The 16,843-nt window shown below is 43.3% G+C and overlaps 1 protein-coding gene across 2 annotated transcripts in view; it reads right to left on the bottom strand.

Moving 5' to 3' along the window:
* The window catches only part of LOC143334430 (primary amine oxidase, liver isozyme-like), a 28,718-nt gene extending 16,963 nt beyond the window's left edge, over positions 1-11,755 (bottom strand). For both annotated transcript variants that reach the window (XM_076753234.1, XM_076753232.1), the window contains exons 1-2: positions 10,151-11,755; positions 8,868-8,986 (exon numbers count right to left, since the gene is read on the bottom strand). In XM_076753234.1, the coding sequence (XP_076609349.1) occupies positions 8,868-8,986; positions 10,151-11,723 (1,692 nt within the window). In that variant the 5' untranslated portion in view covers positions 11,724-11,755. The remainder of the gene's footprint in view (positions 1-8,867; positions 8,987-10,150) is intronic.
* Positions 11,756-16,843: the final 5,088 nt, after the last annotated feature.

Below are 16,843 nucleotides of genomic sequence, written 5' to 3'. Positions count from 1 at the left end.
TATTATGGCTAACTTTTTTTATGTATAGTTAAAGTTTAAAGGTGATATTTGTCCACCACTTGTAAGAGCTTATTTATGTTCATTATTTATTTTTTGTGTTATGTTTATCCTTTCTGTAGCTCTTACGGTGTTTCATGAGGAAGGGAGTTAAGGACAGAGAAATAAATTTATGTTCAAAACAAGGCTGACGGCTGAACATAAATAAATACCTTGTGAAACATCAGTAAGCTTCACCATTGTCTGGCTGGGGTTCGCTACAGTAAGAGCTTGAACCACACCGTTCTGATGACTTGTTGCCTCCATGACGGTCCATGACGGAGGGTCTTCACTGTACGCCTGGTGCTGCTGCTTCATCGCCACATGCCGTCAACATGGATTCATCGAGTAGCAGATGTTCTGGCATATCAGTGCATGATCCACTTCGGCAACCTGGGCAGCGGTCTCATGAACTCGGTGCAATGGTCAAGTACGGTCACACTCACTGACATTGATGCAGAACTGTGGGTAAGGTGAGCAACTCTTAAACTGAACCAGTGAACATTTAGCACTCATCTGCTCATCTACATCAAGGAAAGAAACTGTTGATACCTCTACATATAAAGGGACATTCTTGTGGACTCCTTATACTTAAGGACATTTTGCTTTTTTTTGGACTCTGCATTTCAAGCTGAAAATTGTCTTTATTATGGTACTTACCTGGACATTTACACTTATTTGAGTGTTTACACTTGTTAGTTGTTTTGTACTCATACTCTGATATTCTGTGTTTTGCATTTCAAGTACTCCAAATTGCATTTCAAAACTGTGCTTATTGTGCACTTACCTGAACACTTGCGGTTATTTGAATGCCTGCACATTAATGCAACTGTGCTAGTTAATTGTACCGAGCGTCCAAATTTTGTGTTCATGCTGTTCATTGTAAGGTTTGATCATATCTGCTAACATTTTCTTCTGACTTGATAATTCAGAATCTGAGTCAATAATGTCAGAGTCAGGTCACATCAGGGAAACAGAGGAGCAGATAGACAGTTCCCAGTCTGAAGTTCAAGATCTTCAGAGTGAGCACTGTGCAGTGGCAGATGCTCCTGAGAAAACACACCTGAATGATACGAGACAAGAAAGTCAGACTGATATCCGAGGTAAACTTGATGACCCACCTGCATGTCTTCGACGCTCCGAACGTGCACGGAACCCTACAGAGAAGATGCGTGTACTACAAATGGAAGAGGCCAAGAAGAAGATGAAAAGGCTGCTCTCCATGTACGAGCAATGGAAGGTTAGTGTACGCAAAGCAAGAAATCAACTTAAGTCATACATGGCAGAGAGTGAACTCTGGCCTCTCATTGAAGATCTTAAGAAGGCTAAGGATCACATAATGAACATGTATTTTGAAATCAGAGATCTTGCCACACCTTCCACTGATGTAAGAAGACGAGTTGATACTTGTGAATCAGTTACCACAGAAATCATCATCATTGCCCACGGTAGAGCAATAGACGATGAAGATGAGTTTAATGAAGACCAAGAAAAACGTCGCCTTCATGAACTACTCCACCGTGACTATGCACGGTCTGTCTATGGATCTGCTGCTTCCTTGAACAGTCATGGTAAGTCTGACCACCACTACGTAGCTTCATCTATGGCAGCCAAGCGTGCGGATGCAGCAGCCGAACTAGCGGTGAAGGAAACTAATTATGAGATGATGATAGCGGAAGAAAAACAAAGGGAAGTGATTAGAAAGCTAGAGGAGCAACAACGGAAAGCCCTAGAAGCACAAAGGCATGAATTGGAACGACTACAGGCAGAAAAGGAAGTGCGAGCAGCTAAAGCCAAGTTGAAGGTGTATAATAAGGACACAGAACGTGAAGCTGCTGACTGCATTGATGACGAAAAGGACAAGGAGACCAAGAAGCTGCCTGTAACTGCAGGCCCGCTATCACCTGTTGTAACACCCTCTCATACAGACATTTCCTCTTTTGCTCAGGTCTTTCAAGACAGCATAGCCTTGAATAGACTCCCTGTTCCAGAGCCCAGTGTCTTCAATGGTGATCCAATACGATTCACAGAATGGAAGGCAGCATTTACCTCACTCATTGACCAAAGGGCTATCACTCCAGCTGAAAAACTTTACTATCTAAAGAAATACGTCGGTGGCCCTGCACGCCAGGTGCTAGATGGTACCTTCTTCCGAAACGATGATGAAGCCTACCAGGATGCCTGGAACAAACTAAACCATCGCTTTGGCCAGCCATTCACCATTCAGAGAGCATTCAGAGAGAAGCTGACTAATTGGCCAAGGATTCAACCTAAGGATGCTGAAGGGCTCAGAAACTTCTCTGATTTTCTGAATGCCTGTCAAGATGCCATGCCTCATGTTAAAGGTCTCAACATATTAAATGACTGTGAGGAGAACCAGAAGCTCATCCATAAACTACCAGACTGGGCAGCTTCGCGCTGGAACAGACAAGTCACACAAAGCCTGAACGAGAAGCAAGAATTCCCAAGTTTCAAGGACTTTGCATCATTTGTTTCAGCTGAAGCTGAGATTGCCTGCAATCCAATTACGTCCCTCTACGCACTTCGCTCATCAGACTCTAACACAGAGAAGAAAGGTCCTCGAGACACAAAGAGAAACAAGGCCAGTGTTCTCACTACTCACACAGCTACAGACACCGTGAACCAAAGGTCAGACCAGAGAAAGGTTAAGAGTCCATGCATTATTTGTCAGGATAATAGGCACCAGCTTCATGCATGTCCTAAGTTCATTGAGATGTCGTTGGTAGAGCGACGGAACTACATAAGGGAGAAGAAACTCTGCTATGGATGCCTAAAATCTGGCCATAGTGCAAGGGAGTGTCGTCATCGTCTCTTCTGTGAAAACTGCAAAGGAAAGCACCCTACAGTCCTTCATGACTACAACTACAAAAAAGAAAAGTCTTCCTCAGAGATGGGACCAAATCAAGGCGCTGCTGCAACGTCACTCAGTGTAGCAGGTGAAGGCTCATCCTGCACATCGATGGTGATGCCAGTGTGGGTGTCATCTAAAAACAGTCCAACTACAGAGAAACTTGTCTATGCCCTACTGGACACTCAGAGTGATACTACATTTATCGCCCAAGAAGTGAGTGACAGTCTAAATGCTGAAAGGCATCCAGTGAAGTTGAAGTTGACGACCATGAGTGGAACGAACACAGTTCTCCCAAGCAATAGTGTTTTTGGCCTTCGCGTAAGAGGATACAGTTCTGTCATTCAGGTTGATCTTCCAGTTACCTACACAAAGGACTGCATACCTGCGAATCGTGCTCACATTCCCACCTGTGAGACAGCCAAGCAATGGCGTCATCTCAGAGAAATAGCAGACGAGATCCAACCACTGAAGGACTGTGAGGTAGGGCTTCTCATAGGCTACAACTGCTCTAGAGCCATGGCACCAAGGCAAGTCATTCTAGGAGGAGATGAGGAACCGTATGCTGTACGGACGGATTTAGGATGGAGCATTGTGGGTCGCTCATCTCAAACCCATGATTTGCAGAGCACAAGTCGTCTGTGTCACAGAATCACAGTTAAAGAGCTACCTCCAGCAACTCCTGCTGATGCTATTCGCATTCTAGAATCTGATTTCAAGGATGGCAGCGAAGACAGTAAAACAGTGTCACAAGATGACATCATTTTCCTCAACAAGCTGAAAGAGGGCATACGGAAAAACACACACGGCCACTACGAAATGCCTCTGCCCTTCAAAAACAGGCCCAGCTTGCCTGACAACAAAAGCTCAGCTATGATACGCCTCAACCACCTCAAAAGAAAACTGCAGCGGGATGAAAGGTATAAGGAGCAGTACGTCAGATTCATGGAAGAGGTCATTGAAAGGGGAGATGCAGAGCAGATCGAGGACGGTGGAAGTGAAGGTGAGAGATGGTACATCCCTCATCACGGTGTTCAGCATGCAAAGAAGCCAGATAAGCTTCGCGTTGTGTTCGATTGCTCTGCCAGACACAAAGGAACCAGTTTAAATGACCACCTCCTCTCAGGGCCTGACATGCTGAACAACTTGAGCGGAGTTCTCATTCGCTTTCGTCAGCACCCTGTTGCATTGATGTGTGACATTGAAAAAATGTTCCATCAGTTTCATGTGGATGAGGCTGACCGCAACTACCTGTGCTTTCTTTGGTGGAAGAAAGGAGACTTGAACTCATCACCTAGTGAGTTCCGCATGAAGATGCATCTCTTTGGTGCAGCCTCTTCACCTGGATGTGCAAACTTCGGGCTGAAACATCTCGCAAAGGAGAACAGTGACCTTTACCCTAAAGGCTCACAGTTTATCATAAGAGATTTCTATGTCGACGATGGGCTTGCAAGTGTGGAAAGCACTGAAGACGCCATTCAGCTTGCTAGAGAAGCTCGTGAACTCTGTACCACGGGTGGTCTCCGACTGCACAAGTTTGTGTCAAATGACAGAGATGTCTTAGAGAGCATACCACCTTCTGAACGGGCAACCAATGTGAAGAATATGGATCTCTCATTCAATGATCTACCGCTTGAGAGAGCACTTGGGATACAGTGGGATGTGGATTCTGACCATTTCCAGATTTGTGTCAGCCTCAAGGATCAGCCTGCTATACGCCGTGGCATTCTGTCTACAGTTGCCTCCTTGTTTGATCCCCTTGGGCTTGTGGCACCAGTTCTGCTCAAAGCAAAGATCATTCTTCAGGAGATGTGTAGGCGAGGCACGGGTTGGGATGATCCTCTCCCTGATGAGCTTCAACCAAAATGGAAACAGTGGAGAAGTGATCTAACCCAATTAGATAATATCACCATACCACGCACTTACTCACCTGCTGGATTTGGAAGGGTCTTGAAAATAGAGCTACATCATTTCTCGGATGCTAGCTTGAAGGGCTATGGTCAGTGTTCCTACTTGAGGCTACAAAATGAAGATGGAGATGTTCACTGTGCCCTAGTTGTAGGAAAATCACGTGTCTCATCATCAAAAGTCACAACTGTCCCAAGGTTGGAATTGGCAGCTGCAGTTGTTTCTGTCAAGATGAGCAACATGCTCAAGGAGGAACTTGGAGCTGCTGTAACTGAGGAGTTTTTCTGGACCGACTCTAAGGTGGTCTTGGGATACATTAAAAATGAAGCACGGCGATTCCACACCTTTGTGGCTAACCGCGTTCAGAAGATTCACCTCAGCTCAGCCCCTCAACAATGGAGACACGTTCCAACCAATGAAAATCCTGCTGACCACGCTTCCAGGGGCCTGAGTCCAAATGAGCTCCTGTCATCCACCTGGCTTACTGGACCCAAGTTCTTGTGGAACAAGGAAATTAAGCTGCCAGCAGATGAAATCCCAGAGTTGACAATTGGAGATCCAGAGGTCAGAAGTGCTCTAGCACTCAACACAAGAACTACAGAACGAGTAAGCCTGGTTGATCGTTTGTCCAAGTTGCACGCATTTTAAGGCGCATCAGCAACAACAAATCGAACAACCTCACCACTGTAACAGAACGAGAAGATGCAGAACGCTGCATAATCAAAGACCTTCAGAAAAATGTGTATCAAGAAGAGTTGAAATTGCTAAGCAAAGGTGACACCCTACCATCTCACAATCCACTACACTCTCTTGATGCCTTTCTTGATAAAGATTGTGTCCTCAGGGTGGGAGGAAGGCTGTGTAACTCCTCTCTTCCCAACTCCGTCAAGCACCCTGTAATCATTCCCAAAGATCATCACATTACAAAGATGATTATTGCTCATCATCACAAAGGGATAAACCATCAAGGCAAAGGCCTCACCATTAATGAGATCAGGTCCCATGGCTACTGGATTCCAGGAATCAATCGGGCAGTAGCATCATACATCCGTCAATGCATCACCTGTAGACGGCACCGAAAACCAACAGAAGAGCAAAGGATGGCTGATCTACCCCCTGAACGTGTAGAACCATCACCTCCCTTCACATTCTGTGGAATGGACTGCTTCGGCCCATTCTTCACAAGGCAAGGAAGGAAAGAGAACAAGAGGTACGGTCTTCTCTTCACTTGCCTTAGCTCCCGTGCTGTTCATGTTGAGATGCTTGACGACATGTCTACCGACGCCCTCATAAATGGCCTTCGATGTTTCATTGCCATACGAGGTGCTGTTCGTCAGATCAAGTCCGATCAAGGAAGCAACTTCGTTGGAGCCAAAAATGAGCTCAAGGAAGCTCTTAAGGAAGTCGATGCAGACCGGCTGGCTGCATTTCTTTCTGAGAAACAATGCGACTTTTGCATGAATGCACCCTATTCAAGCCATGTTGGAGGGGTTTGGGAAAGACAAATAAGGACTGTGAGAAGCGTCCTAAGGTCCACGCTTGCTCTTTCCTCTGGCAGGCTAAATGATGCTTCGCTGCGGGCCTTCCTCTATGAAGCTATGGCAATTGTCAATAGTCGACCACTGACTGTTAACAACCTCAGCGAACCCCATAGTCTTGAGCCACTCACCCCTAATCATCTCTTGACCATGAAAACTGTCAAGGCCTTACCTCCCCCTGGTGAGTTTGTCAGAGAGGACATTTATGGCAAGAGGAGATGGCGACATGTTCAGTATCTGGCCGAACAGTTTTGGAGTCGATGGCGAAAAGAATACCTTGCCAACATCGCTCTCAGACAGCGTTGGCATACACCAAGGAGGAATTTGCAAGTTGGAGATGTTGTCATTATGAAAGGAGAGGATGCCTACAGGAATGAGTGGAGATTGGGCAGAGTATCAGAAGCCACTACTGATAAAGACGGACTAGTAAGGAGGGTTAAGGTCTGCCTTGGTGACAGGGACCTGGGCAAGAAAGGGGAGCGTCTCCACAAGATGTCTGAAGTCGAGCGCCCAGTCCAGAAGCTAGTCCTGCTATTAGAGACTGATTAGACTTGCACACACTCTCTCTCTGTATTTCATAATACCCTCCTCCCATAACTTGTAAGCTTACAAGACTTATAATGGTTACTTGTTCTTTGCATAAGTTGTTTAAGCTCTTATATGAGGAGTGTCATTTTCAGTTAAAAATAATTCGTGCTTAATGTAAACTGTATACCATTCCATTATTTACTCATGATTTGGTGGGAGTGTAAATGACCCCTATAAAAGGTTTGATGACCAGTTTGTCAGTTTTTTGTAAGCCTTTGTTTTGTTACTGGTCATATATCCGTTCCCTCCATGCTTTTATTTTGAAGGTGTATTTTTTTTTTTGATGTTTCGTGCCTTTTATTTTGGTGCTTTTCCGGCGGACCTTGCCGTTGCAGCGTATGCGTGATTGAGGTCTCACAGCCAATTATCGTTCCCCTTTTGGGGCCAGAGTGCACGGCGCGGAGGAGCAGCCGACTCAGGAAGTGTACAGATAAGAAGCGTCACTTTTACACGAGGGAGACGTAACCAAGATAAAAGGTCCGAGAACTCGAAAGAGTCGAGGAGAACGGATTACGCATGTGTTTATAATTAATAAGCGCCTAGCTGGAATGGGAACAAGGTATCTTGTTGTTTTATTGTTTTTATGACGTTTTTCTGAGACGTGAATTTAACTTAGCTAACTGTGACATGTTTATGTATGTTGTTGCCGTAGCAGTCCAACTAATGTTAGCTTATTTTAAATGTTTATATGGTGCTGTTAACTTAATATTTTGGCACGTTTTCGAGACAGGAGTGCTAAATGTGTTAAATGTCAGCATTATTATGGCTAACTTTTTTTTATGTATAGTTAAAGTTTAAAGGTGATATTTGTCCACCACTTGTAAGAGCTTATTTATGTTCATTATTTATTTTTTGTGTTATGTTTATCCTTTCTGTAGCTCTTACGGTGTTTCATGAGGAAGGGAGTTAAGGACAGAGAAATAAATTCATGTTCAAAACAAGGCTGACGGCTGAACATAAATAAATACCTTGTGAAACATCAGTAAGCTTCACCATTGTCTGGCTGGGGTTCGCTACACTCACCTCCACAAGCTAAGATGTGAGGCAAAATATGCAGTTCAAAGTCAAAGTCAAAGTCACTTTTATTTGTCAATTTCTTCACATGTACTTAACATACAAAGGAATTGAAATTGCGTTTCGCACTGTCCCGGCATAGACAAGACAACAGTAGGTGCAGAAGCACGACAGGACAACAAGACTGCTGTTGTTTGTATGTTACATAGGACAGAGACATTACCAGGAGAGGTAATATAATTTGCTGCTTGCAGCAGCATTTTGGATATTTGAGGGCAGAGGAACAACCTGTAAACACAACACTTGTATATTATCATTGTATAAAGTTGTTGTTTCTATTTACACATCCAGCAGACACGGAGCAACATTAGCATTCATTTGGAATCATGTTTGAAGTTAAGTCCACTCTTGAAAAAACTATCTTGCTTGTGAGCTGCTAAATATTCCACTGTGTTCATCAGTTGGTCTCTGTCTGTCTGTCAGAGCTGCTGCTGGGAAGCTCATGTACAGTGGATTCATGAATATGCAAATGCAAGCAACAGGTGCATCCAAATCTACTAAAATTCAACGTGTGTTGTGAATATGAGTCTGCACGTGTGGACAAAATAACCACAAATGATAATTTATAATCATAGCTTGTTACTTTTACAATATCTGGATAAGACACATACACATACAAATTGGAAAACTGGAACAAATCAGTTAATATCCAATAACACTGTTCACAGACATGCAGTCTTTACAAAAATAAGTAACACTGTGCCTTTGAAGAGAACTGTTCATGCTTTCTCCACACTCACAAAGCCTGAAAGAACTACTCATGACTGTGACTCCTGACTGTCCTTTAAATGTGGTTAAATGAAACCTAAATGTAAATGAACATTTCAAAGAAGTGAAAGAAGATGAGGCCAGACCTGTTCTGTTTTGAGTTGCTTCTCCACGAGCTGAGGGACCATAGCGTAGTGATCAGGCATCCATGGCAGCGACACATTGACAAATTCCATGTCTTTGGTCTGGAAAACATTCTTCACCCCTGTGGAGGAAATTATGCAAAAATGTTTGCAATAATATTTGTTTTCTGTTGTAGTTTCCAAGCAATGAAATAGCTGCATTGGACTTGTATGCTCCGATAGATCCATGTCAAGTGGTTCTTTATTTTTTTATGAATGAATTTAAAACTGCACCCTTCAATATCATTAGTCAACAGTGGACCTAATGGCTATGTGTAATGTGAAAAGGGGTTCTTGTTCTGATGAACCCACAGTGAATTATCACCAAATCTGAAGTTCCCCACAGCTTTACAAAGTGTTTTACATCATTCAGCTCAATGTTTTGGTGTTACAGCTTTAATGTTCAGATTGTGTAGCTTGAAAAGTAGACACTGCTCAACCATTCATATTTTTGCATATTTATTCCCACATTAAATTCAGCTCAATCCACAACAGACACACAGCCAAGTTCTGTGATTAATAATGATTCATTCCTGTTCCTTTGTAAAGCCTGGACATCAAAGGCATCACTTGCCCTTTTTCACATCTATTTGTGGTCCATGAGGTCACAGCAGCTGATAACAGTCAAAGAAACATTTAGTTTTGACTCTATAGCATCCAAAAAGCTTTAGACCTGCATGGGAAATCAAATGAATGGAATCAGCCCTCTGGCAATCAGCAGTACTTTGGGTGCTTATTTTGGACAAGCAGGGACAGAAAATCCAGTTGACCAATTTCTCATCACTGGTCAGAAGCCAATGCCAAAATTTATTCTATGAAGAATCTCCCTTAGTTAAATCAAAGGTGCCTTGTTTCACTATGACATACGCTTTATAGTCCACAATATGCGTGCATTGTTGCAACACTATCATCGCCATGGATAAACCTGCTGCAGGGCCCAAGGTAGAACTTGCTGTTGAGCTGCTACTGCCCCCCCACAAATTCTTACCATAGTGTCGGCTTAAAATTTTTGTGGGTGATGTGGGGACCTTGAATTCATCCTGGCTATGGTTGTAGTCATGAAGTCCCTTGGCCATGGATGCATCAATTGTTTTTTCATAGCTTAACGTTTATTATGAAATCAGATTCTTCTCTTTGTGCTAACAGAACTTTTAACTCTTGACAACGTTTTTCCCCATATTACTCTGCTCTTCAGTGTTCTGTGCCCTGCACAGATAAACAGTTTTAAATGTTGTGCTGCCACTCACCCAACACATCCAGGTCCACTTTAAAGTTGATGAAGTGAGTGTGGATGTTCCCCAGCACCTTATCCGCCACCTGGTGTCCGTATTTCAGGCTACCGTTCACCAAGTAAGACGAGCTGATGTAGCCGGTGGCGTGCACCTTGGCCTCCACTGATCCGGTCTGGTAGAAGATGAAATCCCATACGTAGTCATAGTTTCCTATAGCTGTGATGGTCCTGAGCACCAGGGCGCTGTTCCCCATCCCCCCATAATTATGGTGGTAAAAGTCATCGAAGTGCCTCCGCAGGGGCTGCCCCATGTTGTGCTCAAAGAGACAGATCGAGTTCCTATATCTGGCCGGGGCTGGGGCATCAATGTAGCGGTATGTATCCACGTAGGTGGCTTCGTAGGGACAATCCACGCCACGGGCCAGTTCGTACGCGAAGCGCCCCAACCCGACGCCTGATTCCACAAACTTGGTGAGCATCATCCCTGGAGTGACTGAACCGTACACCGCTATGGCCTCCTGCACGCTCAGTTCGTAGATTATCCTCTCACCCTTGAAACGCACATCAAAAACCCTCATGCCCGTGAGAGAGCTGAGTCCGAAGGCGAAGCTCCAGTCCAGGTACAGGACGTGGTTATTGCTGACGCTGAAGCGCTTCCCCTCGGCGTAAAACAGCTGCGGGCCGATCTGCAGAGGCTTCTTTCTGGGTTTCAGTGAACCATAGTCAGGCGACTCTTTGTAAACTATCTTCTTGACAGATCCCTTGTCATATTTCTGTCTAAGTTCTTCTACGGTGTCGAAGTATTGGCCGTTATAAAACAGCCGCTCCACTCTCCAGTCGGCCTGGTTTACGCTCTCATGGTTAACCAGCACCTCAAAGCCCACAGGGTGGATATAAATGCCATCCATATTCCTCAAGAAAGATAACCAGGTCTTCCTGTCCCCGGATCGGTATCCGCGGGGCATCTGTTCGAACCCGTGCAGCTTCTTGTCCTCGCCCATGTTGAAGCTCTCTTTCATGAGCTTCTTCAGTTTGGAGAAGATTTCAACCTCAAAAAACTGGTGAAGCAAGACGTATTCCCCGATGGTGACAGTGCGCGCATTGATAGGCAGATCCATATTATACCTCTCCTTTGTGACATCTTTGTGGTATGTTGGGTTGGGAAGCGGCCCCACTTTGTATTCCTTAATGTAGCCTTGCGCGCCGTAGAAGACCACCACTGTCGCCTCTCTAGCCGGCTTGGCACCTTTCCCGTCCAAGTAAGCCAGCACGTCCGCTTTCTTGGGCAGAGATAGGTCTATTAAAAACAAGAAGTTTTCCGATGGTTTGGTGATCTGGTTGGTGGATATGTCCAAGCCTTTCTGCTTGAGCATGTACTGCTGGACTCGCAGGTATTCCTCCCGGGTGAGGTCAGCGAACACGAGGCTGCGCTCGTCGTGTTTGCCCCGCAGCGGGTGGACACGCTTAGTGGTACATTTGGGCGTCCTGCTGGAGAAGATACTGATCAGGACGATGTTGAGGATGATGGAGACGAGGACAAAGAGGATCAGTGCCCATTTCACTAGAGGGTTCATTCTCCTCTCTGCCATTGCGCACGGCTTTCGAGAAAAGGCGGAGAGGAATGAGCTCGAGGTTGATCAAAGTTGTATGACCGTTTTGGAAAGTAGAGGCGTGCCCTATATTCTGCTGTTTCCCAAGCATCTCCACGTGGATTCCGCAATCCCCTGCCCCTCCCTCCATCTTGCATGATGAGTTGTGGAACTACGGTTTCATACAGCTTCTATTCAGCTGCACAGACCAACATGATTTTACGCACAGTCATAAACGCTAATCATCGCGATTAGGTGAAACTGAGAAATCACAACGAGGTTATGCGTTACACATACACAGTTCCCTGAACACAAAAATGATTTTCTTTGGTCTGAAACCAAAAGAATGACTTAACTATTAGTTTGCTATGTTGCATTACATGCACAGTGAATACACTTGTGTTTCTAAAGCATAAGGAGAACAGTGGGAAAAGGAAAAATAACAAACAATAACAAACAAAACAAAAAAACAAAACAAAAAAACAACAAACAGGTGATTGGAACACAATTTGCGGAGGGTGGAGGAAAAAACACACACACCCCCTGAAATTAAATATATTTCGTGAACCCTGTTTTCTCGTGTTATGTTAATATTGAGTTTATCAATCTGACTGCCCAAATTCATACATGTCAGAAGCTCCACATATATCATTTTCTACACTAAATACACTTTCTGTGGTCATAGCCAAGGGTCCAAGCTGCCCAAGCAGAGACACTGTCAAACGAAATCTGTTTGATTTTCTGCAACAACTAAGAAATGACAAACTTTCATTTTTTTTTCCACTATCTAATAACTGTTCAACTACATTTTCTGATAATTGCATCTACTTACAAAGAGATGAAATCTCCCAGCCTTTTCCAGTAAGCGTTCCTGATGGAGACTTCCATCCCTTTTAAATTACACAAGTTTATATGTATAATCAGAAAAATCACCCCTCCTCCTGTCAAAAACCTTGATAACTTCCAGCAATATCACCAAGAGCATGAACTGTGTGTCTTCAGAGGTATTCACTGCCTATGTTGTACACTGACAAAAAGATAACTTCTGTACTTTTGTAAAAATCACAATTTCAAGTTGTCCGGTCTTAGAAAACTAAATTATGAGCTTAGTGACCATTGAAAATGTGCTAACAAATCAAGCTAGTCTCTTGCTTCGACAAAAGCAAGTCATTTGAATTCTTCATCTAAGAAACTTCTTTTCTGTTGTTTAGTTGGGAAATGCAGAAAAAAACACTTTTCACTTCATACCAGCACCAGACTCCTTTGCACTGTAAAGTCTCACATACAAGTTTTAAATGAGCATTTATTTAACTATTAACTGAGTGTAATTAGATACATTTGTCTTTTTCAAGTTTAAATTCTTTAAAAATCACTTTTAGAAGTTAGGACAGCAGACATATAATGACGAGACAGGGAAAAGGAGACGCTGAATCTCCTGGAGGACAAACATCCAGACCCAAAACATGTGGAATGAGTCATCAACAGCCAGGGGAGAGAGAGAGTGAGAGAGAGAGAGAGAGAGAGAGAGAGAGAGAGAGGAACAGTAATCAGTCCACCACAGGGAAGCCTGAGTGAAAAAGAGGAAAAGGCGGCGAAACTAGGAAGACAGCTGCACTTGTGTGACACAAACAAACAGTATTCTCATCTGCAGTACAAACATGGAATATAGCACTAAGTTTAATAGATGGACTGAGACTGAGATCAACCCACTACATACACATTAGTGCTCCTCAACACCTCGAAACAAACGCTGTTATGGAGAAATGGTGGAGTTCTACACTTCTCATCTTAATTCTAAGAAAAAAGCACTTTTTATTTTTTTTAAATGTACTTTAGAAACATTTTACTCTGAGCAGCTTTGTACATATTGACTATTCACATGTTGATACACGGTGAGATACACCTGGAGGGAGAGTTGGAGGAACGTGGGCTTTCTTCAGGGACTGATAAAGTCAAAGTGAAATATGAACCCACATTTAACATCCTTATGCAAGATAGGTGTAAAAAATGAGCTTTCCACCTGGCACGCATAAGCCTGATTAGGGCGGAGTGTAAAAGGAAGGCTCTCAGTGATACCTGTTGCCAGATTGTCCTGATTCCTTCATGGCTTCCTGGGTCGTGACCAGTGTGAGAAGTAGTGTTCCGCCATTGTCCTCCTCATGTGCTTTTGTTAGCCTTCTTCAAAAGTTAATGTTGGATTTCATTTTGTTTTAGTGCCTTCTTGCCTTGTCAGTGTTTGTGCTTTGCCTCAACCTGTGCTTTGGCACTCCCTTAGTGTGTTATTTCATTCCACTTCCAATGTGATTCATGTTTTGTAAAAGGGTTGTAAACTCCCTGTTCAGCACGTACACATAAACACACACACACACACACACACACACACACACACACACACACACACACACACATTTGGGAATGTTTATAGACTGCTAGATGGATAAGTGCACTGCACTAGTTGTAAACACACACACACACACATAGAGCACACAGTTGTTGCACACTTGCATGGATCTTGCACATCCAGTTCAAATGAACACACATTCAGGAAGGCTCTCCTCCACACAAAGACACGCACACTGTTCCCACTTAGGCTTTATAAGTGGCTGTTTAGATTGACCCTGTGCTGTCCTTTTTTCTGGACACACACCCCCTCTCAGCCTCAGCTCCAAATAGTCAAGTCATCAGAGATCTCCTTCTATGCTGGAATGCAGTGTGTATTATTTGCTTTCCAATTCTCTGGTGGACTCTTCTTTATGCTTTCATAGTTTGTTTTAGTGTCAACCATCTCAACTGGAGCTGTAGCAGGAGCTGAATTCTCTTACAAATGCTGAAAGTCCCCTGTCTCTTCTTGTTACATTAAAAATGAGGCTCATTCAGTGAACAGGATGCTGAAGCTCCCACCCCCAACTGCTCTGTGCACTTCTGTGAATGTGGTCCTTCCCCTAAAGCTCCTCTGCTTTTTCATGGATTTAAGTTATATAAAATGTTAGGACCAACCTGTGAAAGTTTTAATCCTCAAGATTTCAATCAGACCCAGTTTGTGATACTATTTATGGTGAGCATTTTTTCAGAAATGTATTTACATTGTGCATTTACCTCTAGAACAGAGCAGCCAGATTAGTTCTTCACTGTTCTCTCCATACTAAAGTGTCTGAGATACATAAATGGATATTTGGGATAACTGCGGAGACTAAATTAAAATCTAGTCTTCTGTTATTCATGCAAATGTCATTTGGGATCATACAGCACAAACATTTTGTGAAAAACTGCTATAATCTGTTTTTGTTAGAGGTATAATACACGTCAAGTGAGCACTGGTCATCTGATGATGTCCACACATCAGACACACATGATGCAAACCTTTTGATGCACATGATGCAAACCTTTTTTTATAGAGCCGTCTGCATGGAGTATGCTCCCCACCAACATCAAGAGTAGATTCTCCTTCAAGAAGTTACAATAATAAATAATAATAAAAAAAAAATTGGTGCATATCATGTTCCTTTTAGTTACTGCTGTTTATTTCCTGATTTTTAGATTTGTCCTGTGTTGCCGTTTATTTCTATTGATACTGTGTTACTTTAAATTGTTGGTTTTCATTAGGGGTCCAAGCATTAAGGGTGCTGCTGCTTTGCATGCATGGGCCTCATGCGGGCTTGGGCCTCTATTGTAATCAATGAGATTTTTCTTCCATTGATAAAAGTGTTACTGCAGCATACACTGTAAAAGTTCTGTAAAATTATATTTAAATTTCAGAGAGGCCCAAATGCATAGGAAAATGTTCATTTTGCAAAAATATTCATGTATGTGTGATCAAGCCTTTGTCTTTCACAAGTGAGAATAGGGCAAGGTTCAGCACTTTGTTAACATAAATAATTGTATAAAGCATATATCTACATCTACATGGGCTTGGGAACACTGTAACTGTTGTTGACAAACACAATTCATTTGTCAAAAATGACTGTGAGAGCAAAACGAGTAGGTTCTGACTTGGAATTTCCCATTCCTGACTGAAAAACATCTTCCACTCCAAGTTGACCTTCACGTGATCTGGACATGATCTTGCCTTATGACCGGTTCTAACCAGTTGATGTGTACACACACACATGCGCACAAACATTTGCAATCTAGCCAGATCAAGATAAAAAATTAAACAGCATCTGTTCTCTGACTCTTTCATGCAATAGTACTTTGCTTGCTTACAAGAACTCCATAAACCTTTCCTTGACACAGTAAGCTGTTCATACTTACTGATGAACTGATACAGTATTAACCTTTGAGTTTCTAAACCAATTTATTCCTAACACACAATTTAAATGCTTCTTTTTCCTGTCAAGCAAAGCCACTTACTTAACAGCATGTTTATGTTCACAGATGTGTGAAGGTGCTAAATACGATTTTAAATAGTAATATTTTCTCTGTGAACAGGACCAGTCACCAGTGACTGACCTTTGATCCCTTTCCTGTAACGTCAGGGCAAGTAAATGATTAACAACTAAAAGTAATAAGAAAAACATGTCTCTCACACACACGTAGACACACACACACACACACACACACACACACACACACGTATACACACATTATGCTTTTCCTAGTGTTTTTCCATTCCCCTTTCCCTTAGTGTTATTGTCTGCTTGTTTGTATCCCCTGTCTGTCTGAGACTGGGTGTCTTCCACGCTTGCTGCTGGCACTGTCTAATTACCTGCACACCTGCAGTCTATTAGAGCCATCCTGCTGGCAGTATTTATGGGAGGCTTTCTAGCATCCTGCACTCCTAGTAATGAATTGACAGTAAAATCAACCAATCATATAACTTGGACTGTATCAAGAAATGTATAATTGTGACATTAATTTTATGTCATGATGATTAAACTTGGGGCGGCACGGTGGCGCAACAGGTAGTGCACGCAGCAGGTAGTGTGCGTGCCTCACAGCAAGGAGGTCTCTGGTTCGATCCCCGGGTCTGGGTCCCACAGACCAAAAACATGCTCATTAGGTTAATTGGTGACTCTAAATTGTCCATAGGTGTGAGTGTGAGTGTGAATGGTTGTATGTCTGTCTATGTTGCCCTGCAATCGGCTGGCCGGCGACCGGTTCAGGGTGTACCCCGCCTCTCA

The sequence above is a fragment of the Chaetodon auriga genome, chromosome 16 (genome assembly GCF_051107435.1).
Source record: "Chaetodon auriga isolate fChaAug3 chromosome 16, fChaAug3.hap1, whole genome shotgun sequence".
Lineage (NCBI taxonomy): Eukaryota > Metazoa > Chordata > Actinopteri > Chaetodontiformes > Chaetodontidae > Chaetodon > Chaetodon auriga.
Note: the sequence above shows the minus strand (reverse complement) of the source record. Positions and strands in the feature narration are given on the sequence as shown.